At 41.4% G+C, this 21,119-nt stretch overlaps 1 protein-coding gene across 1 annotated transcript in view; it reads left to right on the forward strand.

Annotated features, from left to right (window-relative positions):
* The window catches only part of KIFAP3 (kinesin-associated protein 3), a gene marked incomplete at its 5' end in the record, with an annotated part of 61,897 nt that overhangs the window by 29,644 nt on the left and 11,134 nt on the right, over positions 1-21,119 (forward strand). Inside the window, 4 exon segments of the mRNA XM_009071293.1 lie at positions 1-68; positions 1,165-1,250; positions 9,503-9,692; positions 14,187-14,286. The exon segment at positions 1-68 is cut by the window's left edge and continues 19 nt beyond it. Coding sequence (XP_009069541.1) covers positions 1-68; positions 1,165-1,250; positions 9,503-9,692; positions 14,187-14,286 — 444 coding nt within the window.

Consider the following 21,119-nt stretch of genomic DNA (forward strand, 5'->3'; position numbering starts at 1 on the left):
GATCATCTATGTGTTTTATCAGATGGTTTTCCACCAAGCCACCAGAGATGTCATTATCAAAGAAACTCGTATCCTTTGAAAGATTAAACCTCTAGAGCTGCAGCACTTAATTTGCCATCACTGGTGTTTGGCTTATATTTCTCTTGCAGAAACCTCATGATCTCAGAGGTTTCTTTGTAAATGGTTGGTTTCAGCTGGAGAAAAAGGCCAAGTGCCCCAGGCATGTAGAGGGGCTGTAAGATTAATAGGAAAGATTAAAAGTGAGTTTGCTTTGAAATAGGGAGGGGAGCAGGAGTGGGATCACTGGACCAAATGACTCATGAGTTGCTATCCAGTCTGATTTACTGTATGAATTTGTTTTGTGAAATTCACAGTTCCTAGCAAAACTTCCAGGGAGCATAGGCAAAAACTTCTGGATTGCACCATTGTACACATATGTTACACAGTCTGAAGTTTTGTGGGCAGCACTGAATGTTAAATGTTACTGAAAAGTAAAGAATAGGTTGAATGAAGCCCTTGGTAGGAATAGCTAGTTAGTGGTTACTTTGCTAGCAATATAAAGACTACTTCTTAACATTCTTTTTTCTTTCTGCTCTGTGGGATATGTGAGAAGCCATTTGGGATGTTATTTGTCTCCTGTTTGGACTTCTAGAGGGTTAGCTTAAGAAAAAAAAACAACAAAAAGTTGCATCTCTCTCTGTATCTGGAATGAGAAAGCGCCAACATGTGAACAATGCTTTTCTCTCTGTTATAAATTCTGTCATTTGCACAATAGATTATCTTCAGTCTTTTTAGACAAATACATCTGAAACCTTTTTTTAAAAAAACTCCCTAAAGATTATAGAAATCTCAAAATATTAAACTGTTCCACAGAATCTTTGCCTTGTGGACTTATACCTTGGTTGCATGGATTTCCTGTAACTTGTCAGAATGCATTTTCTTTCTCAGGGCATGTAATTTTTCTTCAGCAGTTTTGAAGAACATTTGGATATCTTAAAAGAAGTGATTAAAAGAATAGAGGTGGTTGAGGGAAAGCTGCTGAACTCTACGTGTGATGGAGAATTCTTGACTCTAGTTATTAATGAAATTTGCAGTTGGAGGAACCCAGGGTTGTGGGGGAAAAATAATAATAAAAAGCTTTTATCCTTAACAGCTTCTTTGCAGAAGCTCCTGCATATCTGATAGACCTGATGCATGATACAAACGCTGAGATTCGCAAAGTCTGTGACAACACTCTGGATATTATAGCGGTGGGTCTGAGTTTGTCTTTTGTCTTTCCAGGACCTCTTCACAAGAGATAATTCTGAAATAACCAAGTAGCAATAAATTGCAAATTGAAAATATTTTCCATGTGCAGCTTTCTAATCATATGGGTAAAAAGATCCATTTTCAGGGCACAATGATAATCGTTCACCCAGGCTGTGTCTCAAGCTTGCAAAAAGTGCCTATGCACTTGGAAAGTTCATAGCAGTTAACTTCACACTACAGACACTTGCACAGAGTGCTTTCAGGCTTCAATAAATTAATCACATTACATAAGGATGTCAGGCTTTCATTATTTCTTAGTTCTCCAAACAAATGGCTCTTGTTACACAGCAGCTTTTATTCAGCTTCTCTGCATTGCCTGATGCCAGTATTTGTTTGAAAATGTGGCAGTGATCCTGAACCTGCCTCCTTTCTGCTGCAGGAACAGTCAGTATAATACTGAACTTTTATTATTGTCTTCAACTCTTGGATAGGTTTCCTTTAGCTACTTATCTTAGTTTGTCCAACTGTCCATGGATCACAATAAACTTTTGGGACAATTGTATAAAACTGCTAACTTGAAAAAAAAGAAAGAATACCAAGTTATGAAGTGCTGTTGCTTTATCAGCTCTTGTAGCATGTATAATTGCTTCTGGGGAGCCCTGAGGCTAAGAGCATTAATGTTTTCTGGGGTGTTTGTCAGTGAAGGAAATACATTGTGAAACTGATTCTACTGAAAAGTTGCTTTACATTGTTAAAATGCCTCCTGGCTTGTTTCATTGGAGAAAAAGAAATCTCAGCATTCTGTGGTGTCTTAGGATTTGTAGCTACTCTACGTCCTTTGGCATTTAGAGTAGCTCTCAGGAAACTACATTTTATTGCCACAGGGAACCTAAATGAGGCAGGAGTAGCAGAGTCTGACTATCATCAACTTAGTTTCTTCTTCAGTTGACTTACACATATAGCAGCTTGTTCTCTGCAAAGTTTAATACAGTGCAAGATCTAACTTACACTGCACTGTGCGATAGTCTAATGTGTCTGTTACTGTAGAATCATAGAATTTAGGGGTTGGAATGGACCTTACAGATCATCCAGTCCCAACCCCTGCCCTGGGCAGGGACAGCTCCTCACTAGATCAGGTTGCTCAAGGCTCATCCAGCCTGGCCTTGAACACCACCAGGGTCAGGGCAGCCACCACATCCCTGGGCAACCTGTGCCAGTGTCTCACCACCCTTAGAGTAAAAAACCTTTTTTCTTACGTGAGTAATATCTTCTAATTTAATATTTCCCTTAAAAAAGTAAAACAATGTAACATTTTCCGTGCTGGAATTCTTTTTGCCTGGCTTTGTCTTTGCTTCATGGAGGTGTGGAATGAAAATTGTGCTCCACTAGTTAGTGGCAAAGTTGCCATTGACATTCATTGAGGACAAGATTTAAACCAAGATGAATTTGCACTTAGTGCTTATTTATGATGGGTATTATGTTCATCTTACCAGGATCAATTATTTCCAGGGACATTTCCAGTGGAAGCAGTAGGAATTTTTTGTATTCTAGGATAATCTGAGTGCTTCCAATGCTTGTTTTACCTTGGGGCCTGTGCACTTTCCAGGTGTCTCAGGTGTTGATTGGTTCATGTGGGGAAGCTTTACAATGTGGTGTATAGGAGTGTTGAATCACTGAGACATTGTTAGTGATGTTACTCAGCTCAGAGCATTGTTGAAGCAGCCTGTGAACATGGAGGTGTTTGGTTGTGTGGCAGTTTCACACAGCCAGTGCCTGCTGAGGTGTCTGAACAGACCTAGTCTCCAAGATTGGTGGAACAACTCGTCTGTGGTAAATCCACAACTTGAAAACCTTCAGTTTTCCGTCTTCTTATTCCATACTTGCTGACAGGATTAGGTCCTCTGATGATGGAAATCAGAAAATAAATGTTGGAGAAGAGATTTGAAAATAATTTCTTCTCAGGGAGACAAATGCTTCTTTCACTCATCAGTGGGCTCTATATAGTGTGATTGAAATAACACTGAAGAAAATCAGATGCCTTATAAGCCTTAGGGGAGAAATGCTTTCTGTAGTAAAGTAATTGTCACAGAAATTATGGAAATGTTACACTAGTGATGATTTGTTTAATATAGCTTGGCTGGACTCTGCCATTGATGAACTGAAACAGATGTGCTGCTCTAGCATAGTATGTGCTGGGGAGTCTCAGCTTTGCAAGATATCCCTTTTGTCAGGAGGAAAGTCTACATTGATGATTTAGGAATGCTTCAGTCTCGTGCCATGTGCCAAGCCTTGACACCGAGCAGCTTGTACACCCAAAGTGGGGCAGGTCTTATGGCTTAGCTGAAAGCCTGAAGTCAGCAGCTGGCATTGGAGTCTCAAGCAAATGAGGTTCCTTTTTCCTCAGCCCCAGAAGCCTGGACACCTGTGACTCCAAGCTTGTGGAAAGAAATGTCTGCTTGCTTGAGATGGTTTTACTCTTTGTCTCAGACAATATTATCAAGAGCCAAGCAGGCTACTAATCTCTTAGGTTCCTTTTTTTCTGCTCCTAGGTCAGTTTTATTGCAGTCAAATTATTTTCCTCATTTATTCAAAGGATATTTAATTAACCATCACCAGTTGCTTGGACTCTGTAGTCTGACCCTCCTCTATTTCCCCATTTTCCTATGCAATGTCTTTACAACTTTGAATCCAGACCTGCTGTACCATCTTGTTTCTCTTACAATCAAGAGTGGATCATTATACTTCCCACAGAACTAAAACATCTTGTAGGTAGCTACAACATTGTCTGTGTGACTTAGGAAAGGCCTCATGCCTAAGGTGTTTTTCCAGCTCCTGTTCTTTGCCTCAGGTATTTGTAACAAATGCCCAATCATGTTTGCCTTGGATGGAAAGCATTGTTAATGAACAGCTCGCATCTTTCCCTGTTAGCCAGGCTCCATTCTCCATGTTGGGAATGCTGTAATTTCACATGAGAAGCAGGAAAAAAAGATTTGGGGCCAGCTGTGTGAGATGTTGGCCAGCTCTCTTGGAATCAAGGAAGAGCAGACCGCAGGGATTTAGCGTGGGCTTGATTTAACGGGCAGCGTGCTCTGAAAATAGATAACCTTTTGACTCCTGCTTGGTGTCCTCTTCCCATGAAGAGTGCTCTAGTCATTCCTGGAAAAAAGGTTCTTCCTTCACCTGTCAAGGCTCCCTTTCTGTGGTGTCTCTTGTTCCCCTCTGATCCTATGGAGGGTTGGGCAGAAGGGCAGCAGGGAGTGGAGCTGCAGCCTGAGCTGTTGACATGTTTTCTCTGTTCATCTTCACTGTTTAATTTGCAGTCAGTCTCCTTTTGGTGCTGGTGCCTTTTGTGGCAAGGAGCATGCACCCAGCAGGAAAGGCTCTGCCTGCAACAGCATAACCACACTGCAGGCAGCATTAGATAGGTTTATGTGAAGGCAAAACCAGTCAGGACACTCCTGCCCTATCTTGGACAGATCCCCTCGTAGCTCATGAGAGGCTAGGAAGGTGAGCCAAACCACTGACCCGTTACTTACGTAACAGGTTGCCAGTGGCATACCTTACATTCCTCCAAAGGAGGGGGGAAAAAGGTTTCTCTTCTCTGCTGCTGTGACAATACAGGAGCTCTGTGGATGCATTTTATGCAGGCTCCTTAATTTCCCAGGCATGAATGGTTACTCTTTCCTTTGCCTTGCCATTAGTTTCATATCACAGGTTTCTGTTAGCTTCTTGTCAGAGTATATTTAGTGATGAACCTGATTGTGAAGAGGTGACTCTAGGTTGCACAGGTGTAAATGGTATAAGGATTTTTTATCTTTTTTTTTTTTTTTTTGCCTGTGAAGAAATTACCCTCTGGTGATAATTGCTCTAAGGTAAGTGTGGTGGACACCTGCAGAAGGTGATCCATGACATCTGTTTCTCTCCTTGGTTTATAGAGGCAAATAGTTAAAATGACATGCGTAACTTTTGGATAGCTAGGTAAGATAGATTTTTTTTTCCTTAATAAGTGCTTAATTTAATCTCTCACATAAACTGTGTGTTTTAGGGCTGGTTAAATAGCAAAGAATGTAACGTATCACTAAGTAGAGCGTTGAACATAATGAGCATTCAGCATACTGTATAGCAATTGCAGTTCAGTATGAGGAATCACATCAAATGAACCCCATTACAGACCCAATTAAAGGGCAACCACATTAAAGTGAAAAGGAAAATCTGTTTTTCATCAGCTGTGAGAGAACAGAAAGCAGATCTGTGTAGCTCTGTGTTATCCTATAGTGTGTTAATCAGATACAAGGTGTGACGGAAGCCAGTGACAAAGGGGACCCTGATAGGGAACAGACAGGCTCTGATAATAGGCCAGTTAACGCTTCATAATATTTCAGTGGTTCAGTAGTAAACAAAGTTGGAAGTAGAACTTCAAAAAGGATGGCACATTCCTTCCGGAGTCGAGCCATACATCTTCCATGACACTTCTGGATTTATGGAAAACGAATGTTGGAAGCAGTGATGTCAGGGAGCTCCAAAGAGAATAAAATCAACCTTCAGAATTCCTCCTTTTATGTTTCTGAACATGCAATATTTGAGGAGGGTGAGGGGGGGGTTGGAGAATAGGCATGTTCTGTCCACCTTCCTGTTCTCTCCAGCACTTTTCCAGTAGCCTAACATTTAAAAGGACCAGAGCACACAAAGCTATGGCTGTATTTCCAGGATGTTTAGTTTTCTGGTTTCATTTTTGTAGGAATTCCTTACGAAAGAAGGGGTGCTCCATGTGTTTAAAAGCCAAAACCCAACCAAAACAAAAAAAAATACCCCACACAAAATAATAAAAAGGTTTTAATAGCTTAAAATGTAATTACTGGAAGACTCAAAGTGTTTTAGGGAATTGTTTTGCTCTAAATGCCTTTAATTTGGTTTCTTTGTGCCTTTTGGCTGCAGTCCTGCATTTACAGCTTTTCTTCCATTCTGATGTTATTCCATTAATCATTTACCCAGTGGTGGTTCTGCACATTTCTCTGGAAAATCTGCAGACATATTCCTGATCTAGCAGTACTTAAATGAACTCTTTTGTGCTGAGGTTATGTAGATTGTTCTAGATTATGGCAAATCATCCTTCTCTAGGAATGCTGCCAGAATGAAACTCTTGACAAAAGTGATCATTGATCTCAGTTTGGTGTGGTCACTTCTTCGTTAGGTTCGTACCTTGCATTTCCCTGGGAATGAGCAACCAGAACAAAGTGGCCAAACAACACAAACAGATAACGTATGGGTTTCAAATGATGTGTCTTACAACAGATAATTTGCCATTCAATTGCTAATTCTGTTTTCCAAAATGTAGATGAATGATGGAGGAAAAAATACCTGGGAGTTTTAAGCCTCTTAATATAGGATGGGAAATGTAGAATACGTAGGAATATTCTGCCCTGCTGTCATCATATAAAGGAAAATTCAGCTTGGGTCTGGGAATGTTAACTGGTTTTTTTAGAAGGATGAAATCTGTTTTAGAAGTTGATGTCTATTTCTGACAGACGGTCAGTGTGTTCAGACAGTGCTGTGGAATGGAGCAGTGATGTTGGGCAAGTGGGATTCATTTAGGGTTGTAACTTTGGGAATATTCAAATGTTTTCCAAGTGCATTTATGGTCAATGTGAATTAGGTGATTTAGCTGCTGGCCTTGGGGCTTTTGAGAGCTTTTAAAGGTAAACAAGGTAATGTAAAAGGGATTCAGTTTTCCCACGGATTAGTCTAATTTGCTGTGTGTTAAATTTGTTTATTTTCCCCCACTTCTTTGCAATCATGATTTCTGGGAATAGTTTCCCTAAGACTGCAGTATGATTTCTGGCAGTTACAAGATGTTTCTCTAAAGCTTGTAAGTAATTCACAACTGCTGGAGGCTGACATAATAGATAGCCCATGGTTTAGCTCTGGCAGATGCAGCCAAGGAGATGTTTCCAAGATGCTGGTCAGATGTCATCGCTGAAAGTCATACCCTGTCTTTTTTTAATGGGTCATTTTATAAATCCCAGTGATGAGCTTGCTTTTTCCAGGGATGCTTTTGTTTTGCACTGTTGTTTCTAGCTTTTAATCAAGAGTGGAAGTGGGGGAAAAGATCAAGAGGCAGAAATAGCAGTTGATGTTCCCTTTTCAAACAGTATGAAGCATAGGTGTGTGTATTGGTGGGGTTTGGTGGTTTAGGTGTTCTGTTTTGTCTTTTCTTTCTCCCTCTCTAAGGCTGCTTCGTTACTGCATGGCTGACAGAAACCTGGAATTTTGCTTGAGGCCACTAGGCACTGAGGATATTTCTAGATCCCACAGCTGATACCTGAGTTGTGTATGGAAGTTGTGCAGGAGACCAGAGTCACTGGTGTGCCAGGATGGTGCAGAGGGAAATTAGCAAGTTCTAGAAATAGGTGTTGGTTAGAGATGGAATTGGGGACATTTGGAATAGTGCCACAGACAGATGGATGGCCCATCAGAAAGGAGTTTACATTTTGTTATAAGAGAAACAAACTTGCTATTCTCCAAGTAAAGTTTCAAAACTCACTGGCATAAGATAAGGGTTTGTGGTTGCATAACCTGGCATGATTCCCCAGGAAATATTGGGTGCTCTAGATACTTGTTAGCAATGGCAGAGAAGCCTCTGCCAGACTGGCAGGGCCAGCTGTCTTTGGTGTTACCCACCAGTCAGAATCATAGAATCAACTGGGTTGGAAAAGACCTCCAAGATCATACAGTCCAACCCTACCGTGGTCACTAGACCATGGCACTAAGTGCCACATCCAGTCCCAGCTTGAAAACCTCCAGGGATGGTGAATCCACCACCTCCCTGGGCAGCACATTCCAATGCCAAGGTTGAAAAGGCACAAGGTATGTCAGGTTGACAGCAGTGAAGACAAGGTGAGTTGAATGTTAAATCAGTTAAAGGCTTGAGTTCAGGCTGTAGGGATTTGTATGTATAACCTGAGCTGTCTAGCTTATGCTGCCTTCACTGCTGGTTTTTTGACCTCTTGTTGTAGACAGATCTACTTTGGCATGTCTAGCAGGAGCAGTTTCGGAAATTATCACTTCCACAACCAAGTCATTGTTGCTAATTGTGTCTTCTTCCTGTTTGGGGCTAAGTAAAACAGATTTTTAAAGCCTTTTACTACACCAAGTAAAGTCTGCCTAGATGATGTGTTAACCACCATGAGAGCTAAGAAATGATTTGCCATTTTTCTCTCCTTTGTAGTTACGTTAAAAGACAGTGGAGTAGAACCTGTTTCATGAGGATATTTCTTCCCACAAGTAGAAGCATTTTGGTTAGGAATGTTTTTCTTGTTCACAATACTTTGGTTTAAAGAAGCACTGATTATGGTGCATTATCTGTGATTATCCCCAGACTGATACTATCTGCAAATTTCATGTGTTGATGAGTTTCCTATAGTTAGATGTGCCCTATCTTCCCAGTGGGATTGAGAAACTGATTGTTACCCACAGTTTGGTGTTCCCTTGTGGTAACCACCAGCTCACATTGTCTGGTCTGTTTAGAAGAGCCTCCTCCAAACAGCTGATCACAGTGACCACAGGCTGTGTCACTTCATTCTGATACTCCTTTATATCCAATGTCCTGTCACCAGAGTGCAATTAGCCTGCAATCCAGGGTGACACTTCACACCTCCATTTCTTTTTTCCATAGTGACTGGAACCTAAATCCTGCTTTCCTCAGCTTTCTGGAGACATTTCCTCTTGGATCTTAGTTGTGTATGATTTTTGTGGGTGTTCAGTATTCAACATAAAATTTGACATGAAGTTGAAAATTAAATCCTTTCTTATTTGAGCTCATGAGACAAAAATATATTGGTTTTATCACAACTTTTTTTGTTAGATTTCTTATTAACTGGTTGTCCTAGTGAACTCTCATCTCATGAGGATGTGCAGGGGATTTGGCCAGTGTGAGTAATTAATTACTGAAAACCCCCTGAAGATTGGCAGTAATTGGCTCTTCTTAATTAAAGCAAATGAGGAGCCTGTGCTGATGGAACTGCTCTGTTCAAAGCAGGAGTTCTCTCTGGATGGTGTAAAGTTACAACCCATGAAGGGCAGAATGTACTGCTGCATGTCCAAACTGGAATAACACCCAACGCTGCAAAATCCCTCTGTGCTCAGAGTACATTCAACTGCAGAGAGGATTTGAGTCACTGGGCCATGAACTTACATCTTCTGCTGACATGAAATTCCTCTGTTATTTCCTTAAATACCATGTGGTGATTTTTAACAGGAATATGATGAGGAATGGGCTAAAAAAATCCAGACCGAGAAGTTTCGGTGGCACAACTCTCAGTGGCTGGAGATGGTGGAGAGTCGGCAGATGGATGACAGTGAGCAGTATCTGTATGGTGATGATCCTATCGAGCCCTACATCCATGAAGGGGATATTCTGGAAAGACCTGACCTCTACTATAATGCAGGTAAGGCAGCATGTGTTAGTATTCAGCACTGGGCTTGTCACCTCTGTGTCTGGAGCTGGAGCTTGACCTGGGGCTGACTCAAGGCTGTGGGACAGTTCCCCCTTTGTGTTACTGGGAGCAGCACTGTGTGCCAGTCAGGGTTGGGCTTGTTTTGTTAGCATGTTAATGATGGATTGAGTGCTGTATATCCAAGATCTTAGCAAGTGTTCCAGCTCTCCAGAAATATGAGTAGCCCTGTCCAGAGAGCTGATGGACCATGATGATTGGTTTGGGTAAAGGTGGCCCAGCCTCATTCTTCACACCTTTTTCTTGTGTCCATAGCTTGTTTGCTCTGCAAACACAAACCACCTCTCATCACTGTTAAATTCACAGCTATGGGACTTGTGCTGAATTTTGTTCTGCCCATGTGTTAGTTCTGTAATGGAATTTTTATTGTAGATACCGATGAAATTCTTCAATTGAGCCACACCAGATTCCTTAGCAGAGTCATCATTCTGTGGCTTTAAACTCATCTGTCTGTTTTTTGCTGTCCTGTATCTAGGATCTAGGGAAGTGTATGAATCTCTTCTGTAAACACCTCTTTTTTTAATAAATTTTTTCAGTTCTGCATATGAAAAAGTTTTATTACTTGACAACTTAAAACAGTTTTAAAAAATACCCAAATTATTGTTAGTAAAAGTCATGTTCTTGGTTGAGATGAATCCTAATATGTTTTCTGAAAAAAAGCCACCAAAACATCTCTTATCATTTTGGCTAATCCTGTTAGTGCTCAGTGGCACAGTTTTGGGCATCTCAGGTGGAATCTGCTCTGTCTCTCTCCTTCTGTGAAGATTTTGTAGTTACTGAGAAAACAGAAGTTGCCATACTGGTTTAAGACACTGATTTATCTATTCCAGCATTGCCAGCTGGTTCAGAGGAAGGTTCAAAAAACTTTGCAGGAGACAATCATGAAATAATTTGCCCACTGAATTAGTGTCTTAATAACTTTTCATAACAAGGAGTTGGCTTATCCTCTCAAACTTGTGGTTTCAGATCCTTTTCAAACTCCTGGATGACTGTGCTGGTCTGAGTCTGTGTTTTGCATTTTCCACAGAAGTGTCCAGGCCTTTGCCATAAAGCATGAGTCACAAAACACTGTGACTCTGGATGAATTTGCAGGAAGAGTAATTAGAAAAACAAAACCACTAAACCCCATAATCTTTACTTGTAGTTGCTGTACGAAAGTAATTGTGCAAGATCTCAGTAGCTTTTCAAAAATTGTCCTCAAAGGATATCAGAACTTCAGGGGTTTTTTTCTTCTGCTTTTGATTACAGTTGTCAGCCATAGCAATTTGCCTTTTTAGTGCCATGTTTTTCCCTTTTTAATCCTGTAGCTTTATCTTGCTCTACTAGACCCACAAGGTTAGGAGTGGGAGCCAAGTGTTGTACCCTATAATGGTCTTTTCTTACATCATCTCCTTTGGGCCTCCTCAGGTAAAGATGTGGCATCATGCCTGTTGTAGTCTCCCCTTTCCAGGTCTCAACTGCTAATTCCACAGGGACATTTCTTTTCCCAGTAGTGGGAGCTAGAGATGGAGTGGCACCACTAACACTGGATTTCCTGGCTTTTAATCATCTGTTACAGGCTTAATGTTATTTGAACAATGATTTTTTTGTGTTGGAATTGATATTTGACCAGGAAGGAGAGGCAAATTTCCAGCGATGTGTTCTGCAGATATTTGAAAAGTGCTTTTGTTTTTCAAGGTAGCCCTTCTTAAAGGGTAGGTGGTTCTGTCCAAAACACAGATTCACTTCTCAAGTTCCTTCCAGCAAGTGTTGGTAACAGTGTGCTTGTGAGAGTGAGATCTGCTGGACTTGTGCTTTTGAGATGTGGCCAGAGGGGACATAGTATTCCTATGAAAAGGCTGCAGACTTGTACCAATTGGAGCAGGTATTTGGGTTTCTGAAGGACACAGAGCATTACTTAGTCAAGAAAACAACAAAGCTACAAATCTTCCTGCAGTCAGAAATTCAGTCCTTGTGTTTCAGTTTGAAAATTTTAGAAGTGACCTACCCTGATGGCTAACACTCAGTTCAAGTCCCACCTCAGCCATAAGAGTTCATGAGCTGAGCCATGGCAGGAGGAGTTTTTTGGTGCAGTGACAGATCAATCTCTCCCTTGCACAGTAATTTAAACCTACAGGAGAAATGTGATGGAATCTCTGAAGTTGCCTTCATGAGCTCAGTGTCTCTCTTGCTCTGAGAGTACAAAACCTAATTTATGTTGAAATGTACATAGCAGCAGATGTCCTTTAACTGTGTAATCACATTATATGCAGCTGATGCTCTCCATGTGCTTTCGTTTCCCTATAAATTCATGGGAGCCATAACTCGGAGTGTTATGGTTGGACTGTTAGCACTCTTGATTGAAGACACTTTGAGTAGTGGTAGCTCTAGCCTCAGAGTGAAAACGTGGTGCTTGCTTTATTACCATAAAGACAGATGTTATTTTCATGTAGTTCTGCTTTCAAATGAGTTTTAACCAAACCTGACTAATTAAAATGCAATAGCCACAGAAATTGATTTGGTTTGAAGTGCTGCAGGTATAAAAGTGATAGAGTTCCTCCTCATTTCTGTTCAGTGGAAACTGCAGACTATGTGGTGAGATAGGAAAACTTAGACAAGTGTTAATAAAAGGGATTTCAACTCTCTTTTCTCTCCTTTGGACGTTTTCTAGCCACGTGATATCACAGGGCACTCGTGTCCAAACATGCTGAGAGACAGCAGGATCTGTCTGTGCCAGATGACTTGCTTGTCAAGTGGTGCTCTTTCACATACTGTAAGCACATGTGTGCAATTAGCACATAGCCATGTACAGCTCTGCTGCTGCTGAACTGTGGCCTGGTCGTGGCTGGCATTTGTCATTTGCGATCTGCTGCCTTGTGTTTGGTCACTTTCTCGTAAGGTCCAGTCTTCTAAATGAATCTCTGTAGCACCTCATCAAATGTCTGTTAGAAATCTCCATGTGTCAATTCTATTCCTTTTATCATTTGTCACTGTATTATCTTCAAAAAACATCAGGTAAATTCATAAGGCACAGGGAGATTTGTTTGAATGCCTGAGTCGTCATCTCTAAGCCCTTGTGTCTGTAAGGAACTTTCCACTGCTTCCTGCACAGGCAGTTTTAGGAGTTTTGAAACCACAGAGGTTAAGCTAAGTGGTCTGTGACTCCCTGGATCTTATCTCTCTTTCTTTAAAGTGGAATGGCATTTGTAACTTCCTAGTCATTAGGAATCTCTTTCCCCTCTCTCAGACTATTGATGTATCAGTCTGAATGTACCTGTTTCTGCCCTGGTTTTATGGGGCTGATTTCTGCACTCCACGTCTGGAATCGTTTCCATACAGTAATGGAGACAAACTGGTGCAGGGTCTGTTTTAATGAAAGAGTTTGTTTTATCTGATTAGGGCCTAATACTAATTACCAAGTAAGAACTGTGCCCTTAATATTGGCAAGAAATGGGTTTTGTGAATGGGAAGAAGAAAGAGCTGAGCTGGGCCCTCATTCAGCTGGGGTCAGTTTGCTGACTTTACTTCAAAGACACTCTGGATTGCGCTGATGTAACAGAAGGAAAATGTTAGCTCCTATTTTCTTCTCTTCCTCATAAAGCAAGAAGAGACTCTGAAACCTTTAAGGAATACTGCTGGCTTTACAAATGTCTGCATCTTCATATGCCAGTGTGGCAATGTAAAGGAAGCACAAGAGAACTGTAACCTGTGTTTTGAGAAGATATCCTGGGAAAAGCCTGCCCTTCTCAGGGAGAGCTCTGAGGCATTAAAAGATGGGCAAGATAAAGGAAATAGGTTTGAAGTCTCTTTCCTGTTTTTCTTAACAAGTTTGAAGATACACAGTGGTGCAGGGTAGAGTCTGAACAATTAAGACCTTTGCTGCATTTTTACTTTTATGCTGATGGTCCAGATTAATGTTTGACCCTTTTCATTACTTTTTCTCTGGGCTTACTTTGATGATCTGTCTTGAAAAAACTTTTACAGCCTTGAGGAAGAAGTGCTAAGAGAATATTTCTTAGGTATAGCATATTTCAGGGCAATAGGCTGAGCTCCTTAGAGTCCCAGTGAGGATTTTTGGTACTTGAAGTTGCTGATTTTCAGTATTATTGTTGATTGATGTTCCTCACAGAAATACTCTTAAGTGGCTAATGAATTCCTAAGACAAACCAGGGAAGGGTGTGTTGCCCATTTGCCCTGTAGCCATGCTCCTTCACACAGTCACTGTATCTGAGAATACCTGTTCCAATCTACATTGGCACAGGTTGCCCAGGGATGTGGTGGCTGCCCCAACCCTGGCAGTGTTCAAGGCCAGGCTGGATGAGCCTTGAACAACCTGACCCAGTGAGGAGGTGTCCCTGCCCATGGCAGGGGGAGTTGGGACTAGATGATCTGTAAGGTCCATTCCAACCCCTAAATTCTATGATTCTATGATCTTCCTTCTTTTTATAGATGGCCTGATAGCCCCTGATGGAGCAGTGAGTCCAGATGTCTTCAGTGATTACCACCTCCAGAACGGAGACCTGGTTGGGCAGCATCCCTTCTCGAGCAAGTAAGTTGCCCTTTGTGAAGAATGCATGTCATTGTGATGTTCAGGTTCCTTTCTAGAGCTTCATTGTAGTGGCTATCTTCCCAAGGTATTCTCAGATTACTGAGGGCACTTTGAAAATTTGCTATATGAGCAAAAGACATGGGCTTGACTTTTGGGGAGATGTTCCTCTGAATTCCCCCTCTGGTCAATGACCTCTCCTTCTCTGGATGTTGGCAAGCTGTTCAGTTTAAATGTCTGAATGTTTGAATGTTCTTCCATGAGTTCAAAATAGAAAAGACTCATTTCCAAGAATGAAATCGTCATAGGTCCTGTAGCATTTAGGAAATGCCTTTTATAGGGTGTGAATTAGGTGCAGTCATTAGCAGGAAATATTTCAGACACTTGATAGTCAAGGCACAGAGTTCCCTGTAACAGGATGCTATCTGGACATGCCCAGCCCTGTGCCTTAGGCTGTTTCTTTCCAAAGGAAGAAAGGTTTTTTCACACTTAAACCTTCAGTCACCGTTTTTTAAGAAATGAGTGATTCACAATTTGTACAGCTGAAGCAAAAAAGTCTTTTCTCCCTTGTTTTGGCTTATTGAAATTGATCAAGGGCAACAAGTTACACTTTTTGGTTTTTTCTACCTGTGATGCCCCAGAAAGCTGAGTATTGAGCAAGGGTGAAATAGTGGTAACATTTTTAAGGACAGAGTAACTAACATGCTTGGGGGGAAAAAAAAATCAGGATGAGAGATTCATCTTCTAGAAGAAAGGAAGTATTTATACTTGGTAAGGATTGAGGTCAGACTGGTGTGCAGCCCTTTGCATGGAGTCTGTGTTTAGGAAGGGGATGCTGGTACTGGTTGTTTCCAAATACACAACGGGTAAAAAACTGATGGAAGTGTGAGCTACGTGCTACTCTTGGAGTCTTAGTGTGTGACTTACCATCTTCAGAACAGGCACAGCCCAGGGGATGGCAGATCTCTGGGCTAACCAGAACATCATATGGGAATGTGCTCCCAGCAGTCTTCAGTGTCCCCTTGGAGGTGTGGGGAAAGGTGTGTAGGGTGAAGCTTGCAGACTCTTTTGTTTCCAATAAGCTTAGATAAAGCCCCAGTCAAGATACTCATGTGTTGCCAGAAATTTTTCAGCTGGGCAAAAAAAATAATCTTGAGTGCCCTTGGTTAAAAGTTAAGGTGCATCACTCAGCCTCAGATTCCAGTCCCTTATCAGGGAGCTGTGTTAGTAAGCTGCATTTTAATTGGATTGTATTCCAACTGAAACAAGTAGCAAAATGCATCTGGTGAATGCCTAGTAAAAACTGTATGTTAAATACTCGAAGTATTTGTAGGGTGTTCTTGTATGTGTCATTTTGGAGGCTCACCTCAAGAAAGCAAACAGAAAACCTGCAGTCTGGCTCAGAACAAGCAGTAATTGCCCATTGATGATAGCCCCTGGAAACATTTGGATTTCTCACTAGAACTGTGTTTTCTAGGAAGACTCCTTTCAGTATGATTGCTCCATGGATTTATCTGCAGTCCAGACACACAGTCTAATTGGAAACAGTGTGGACTGCTGCAAATGTTCTGTCCTATTTGTAGCAGAGGAGGAGTGAATTGTTTGATAGAATAGATAGTGGCAGCTGAGCAGTGAATCCTGGTGTTCAGATGTGTGTCATTATCCTCGGAACTGCTTGGCGCCAGGAGCCAGGATTTCCTGATGCTTAGACCTAATGTAAAATGCATTAGTGCTCCAAGGCATGAGCCATGGAATTGCCAGTCCCATGAGTTTGCAGAGTCAGACCCTCCCTTTTCCCAAATTTGAACTGGTGTTGGAAGGTAAAACCATACGTGCTAGAGAGCCTAATTAAAAATAATAGCAGTGAGTCAAGGCGCTTTTTATGTGTTATAGAGTGAACATTTCAGCCATACCAAAACATAATTCCAGGGTATTTTTATGCTTACAGTTTATAGCTAACAAGAACCTTATGTCAAGGATTTATTTTTAACCAGTTCCAGCTTTTAATAAATCAAGATTTTTTTGTGATAAAAATGGTTCATTTTTCTATTATGAATATTTGAATATGTTTTCAGAAACTTTTTTGTCAGGAAAGCTGAGTTATGATTTTCATAGACAACCAGCAAGTCAGTTAATAGTAACATGTTCTGTGAGTTCAAAGAGAAGTGGCCTAATGACTGGATGCATGGTTTTGATCTCTTCATTTGTTACACTTTTTCATTTGTTAGATGGCCTAATAATGAGTAGATACATGGTTTTGGTCCTTTTTTTTAATGCATTTATTTGTTGTGCTTGTGTCTGCTGGTCTTTGCCTTTTATATTAGGCTTTTAAATCCTCTAATAGAAACAGTTGTTTGCTAAGCCATGGGGTGAGTTCTGAAGTCTCTTTTGTCATTCAAGACCACCCTGTGGATTTTGAGGTAGGTGACAACCATGAGCTGACTTCTTGCTACTCAACCTTGAATAATCTAATCCTTTCTTCTCCTTTCTGCATTCCTGTGAGGAAGACTGAGGATCTGTTACCTCTTTAATTTCTCTGAGGCTATTTCCTGTCCTTGCAATGTGCTCAGACTGGATCAGGGTTTCCTTTTGCCTCCAGGAGAGCCAAACAAGTCAGCCAGAAAGTCTCACCTTTTTAGTGCCTCTGTCACTGAGAAGCTGAGTTAGTGTTGAACTAGTGTTGGTGTCCCCAGTGCATCACCAGGGCTGAGGTGTGTGCTGATCACCAACCTCATGTTTTGGAGCCAAAGAAATGGGCCTGTGAGGAGAGGTTGTCAAGGACCACAACCAAACTCAAGTTGCCTTGAAGATTTTCACTTCAGTGATGTTCAATAACACCTGTGCAAGGGAACTCAGTTATGCCAGTTCCACTTCCTTGGCTGGGGGATGCTGGATCTAGTAGAGGTCCAGGGCAGCCTCTGACATTGCAGTTCCACCATCTTACATTTGGGAAAATTCAGGGGAATTGGAGCAGCAGCTGTATTCAGATATGTAACTGATGAAGTGGCTGACTTTCCTGTAACCCAGTAGGGATAACACAACCATCTCCTGTGGAGTCTCTGTCCCAGGAGACACTGGATCTACATACCTAGACCTGCTGCAGAGTCTGAGGCAGGTAGGGAAGTGCTTTTTTTGAAGTTGAATGAAACAGGAGTTTAAACAAGTTGAAGTATTTATAGGTACCTGCACTCACTGGGTTGTCACATCAGAGCTGTTTTCCCCCGTAATTTTTAAGAGGGAAACATGAAGTAACAGTATTGGCAGTAAGAGCATCTCCAGATTTGGGAAATTAGGTGGAGTGTCTTAAGGGCTGTGTTTTCCAAAGACATTCCCTTTCCTCTTGGACTTTCCTTTGAAATCTGGAGTACTGACTGCTGTCAGGAGTTGGGAATGCCACCTTGCATGATCCATTCCTGCATCGTAAAGGATGGAGCAACTTAAAAGACAATTGTGAAAGTATCTAGCCCCAAATTCAGTTTGTAGATTTGCTTCCATGCTTCCTGTTCTGGACAAGTCCATGTCCTGGTAATGGTCGTTTTTGTCACTTGTCAGCTTGAAGAGAAGCAGCATAAGAGTGAAGATCTGGGAAGTTTTCATGTTTCTAATACTGCCACCCTAACTTTAGTGATCCAAGGCACTGTCACAACTAGAAATGCTTTGTTGCTGGCAATGTGGCTTGTGTGTTTTGCAGCTTTAGTTTAGAGCTCTTATTTCTGAACTGTATTCTTAGTGGAGTTGTACTGTGATGTACGATGCCTATGAATAGAGTTAGTTCAGAATATAACATACTCAGAAACAGTCATAAAATCCATAAGCAGCATCTCTTGTTTTCCTGAAAGGTTTGGAGCAGAATGCAAACAGATACTAAGGTATGTTTTCCATTCAGTAGAAAATATGTGGCTGAGGAGGTTGTTTTGACAGCTTGTATCCAGGTTTTTTTCATTGGCTTGGGGAAGACTTCTGTGATTAGATTACCAGCTTTGAATCGTCTCACTGTCTTTCAGAAGCAGATGGGCACTAGGCATAGATTTGAAATTTTCATCTGTTATTAAAATCTGAATTCAAGGCTCCTGGTTCTGATAACTCTTAATATTGAGTGAAAGTTTTATGATAGTAGCAAACAAAATATCCTTCACCTTTGGCTGATGTGATGACAGCTTAGTGTCTGAGCTGCAAGGGATAAAGGCCAGCTGAAAGACATCTTCAAGAATCTGTGCTCATTTATCAAATTTTAATCACCTTCTGGAGACTAATTACTGAAGACACATAATAGTGGTGGCTAAATATCTTCTAGAGATAGCCACAGTACTTTTCTTGCTGTTCAGGGAAGAGACCACTTTTTAACCTTTCCCAGCTGTAACTAGATAATGGTACAAACTGTGAGTGCAAAAGCCAAGTTTTGGTTAATATCTTCATCAGAGTTCCCAAATCTTCTGTGTGTAGCTTTGAAAAGATTAATAGTTAGGAATGCTAGAGCTAGCCAGAAATTGTTTCTTTCTTCCAAAGGAAGTTTTCTCCAGTGCAGGATCCTTTAACCTCGTTATAAAATGTAGCAGAGCTGCCATTGCAAAATCTCCATTTTCACTGGGACAAGGCATTTCTCTGTGCTGTTCCTGGCGTGTGGCTCACATCTCTTCTCAACAGAGATCTGACTGAAGCTTCTTCCCAGGAAGCAGTGAGGTTTGGCATGTCAAACACAACCAGTTTTATGGGGTGACTGTCTGTCTCTGTCCTCGGTGGAACATCTTTCCTCTTGCCTGAATTTACAGCCGAAAACTGTGGCTGCATTTCTAGTTTTTGTCGTGGCAGGTCATTGTGATAGTTTGTGAGCTCAGTGGCTGGAGCCAGGCCCCTGCAGGCTGCTCTGCCCCGGCCTCACTGAAGCTGTGGCTGTTGTTGGCAAGTATCAGTGTGCACAGCTAAGCTCCTGTGTCTTGAGGTGACACAAACCACAGGGATGAGAGCTGCAGTGGCTGAGTGTTTGGCTCTAGGTCCTGGTGGGAGCACAGGGAAGGCTGTTCCTGTGACTTAGCTCATCTCTGAGCAGATCACATGGAATGTCTGCATGTGCTGAAAGTTCAGACTGAAGGACAAGAATGGTCATATGCCTTGGATTTTTTTGCTTGGGTATCCAGATGGAAATCAGATGGGAATTTTCATGGGGAAAATTCAGACCTACCTAGGTCTGTACCCTTTCATTCCTGTTGACTTGTGTGATGTGGTGTGAACTCCAGTCCTGAGTCACAGCTGAACAGCTCCTGTCCAGGTCAGGTACAGGAACTGCATCAGGTGCTAGCAAATGTGCACTTTATGAGTGATTACCAAAATGTTTTTTAGTGATTGTTCCTGTAATTTATACCCTACATCAACATTTATAGCTACATTCCATAAAGAGCCTCATCTTCAGTTATATTTGCTAAAGGAAAGGACTTGAAGGAGCTGCTGACCCTGCTAGGGAGTATATCTCATCCATCCTGTATGTTCAGTAATCTTCAGCAGAGTTTATTTAGAAGTTTGAGCATTCCCTTCCCAGCCTTCCAGGAGGTAAGTGCCACCTTGCAGGCATCTCCAAAGCTGGAAAACTGGTACACTAGGAGACAGTAGCAGTGAGCTGCCTCAGGCCACCCCTTACAGCCACCAGTGGTAGAGGACACTTTTCATGGTTCCTGGAAAAATCAGGGTACATAAAAGACATGTTCTCATGTGTGGTCTGTGCTACAGTAGAGTTGAGACTTCCCACATCTCCTTACATGAGCAGAGGCAGTAGTATTGTCATGTCTTAGAGGAGGACCTATAGTGAGTATAAATCTTTTAATTAATGGGAAAAAACCTAATAGAGTGTAAATTACTATTACAGTATTATTCTACTTTCAAACATTTTACCATAGTGATGTTTCTTATAGCTCTCTGCATTGCTGTTGCTTTTCCAAATTCAAACTTCATTTTAAAAACAACACCCCCAACTTGTTTGCCTTTGCAATGTGTTCAGCAGAGTTGTACTCAGCTTCTGCCGTTTGGACACCATTTAATTTGCATTTCCCAGGAGAATTGAATTAGGTTTTATTAGTAAATTGGGCCTATAACCTTGTAGGCAGGTTTTATTAGTTTATCACACATCAGTATTAGCAAATTGTAAATCCCACTGAAACGAATTTGAAAAGGCCTTAAAGAAGAATCCAGAGCCAATGGAGTTTCTGGTCACAAATTTTTTTTTGGGGTTGTTTTGTGTCTTTTTTTTCTTAATCCTACAAAAATGTTTTTAGTGGCAGCATAGTCACCTTTTTATCATATTCTGTTGTCCTGACTGCTTACATGTTTAGTTAAACTGAGGATGGTCAGGAGGGTTTCACTAAATCTATAATAAGGCTCTGTATAGCTTGAGTTAAAGCAATTGGCTTCTCATTTGGACAGTCCAGCATGCACTGACTATTCCTGGGAAACAGGGAAGTTTCTGTTCTGTCCCCAGTGTCTGTTCAGGTGGTGCTGATGCTTGGAATTGAGATCTCACATCTAAAAGACAGTCTAAGGAAGCAGGAACTGCTGCTGCCTCATGGAGGGTGTTGGTCACAGTCTGGGACAGCTTATTGAAAGACTTGACTGGATTGCTCCATGTCCTGCCTGGATCATGGCCTAAATCAAAATTCACTGTGTAGTTTTCCTTCAGTACTTAAATGTGGAGTGGTGCTCCCAGAACAGGAGTGCTCCTTTGCCAAGAGCTTTTGGATGGGACCTTGAATTTCTTTGTGTCTTACAATAATTTGTTTCTGTGCCAATACTAAACTATAGCTCTCTCTGTCCTTTTCCTGTGGTGGTTTTTTTTTTGGGTAGTGGTCACA

Source organism: Acanthisitta chloris, unplaced genomic scaffold (genome assembly GCF_000695815.1).
Source record: "Acanthisitta chloris isolate BGI_N310 unplaced genomic scaffold, ASM69581v1 scaffold10283, whole genome shotgun sequence".
Classification (NCBI taxonomy): Eukaryota; Metazoa; Chordata; class Aves; order Passeriformes; family Acanthisittidae; genus Acanthisitta; species Acanthisitta chloris.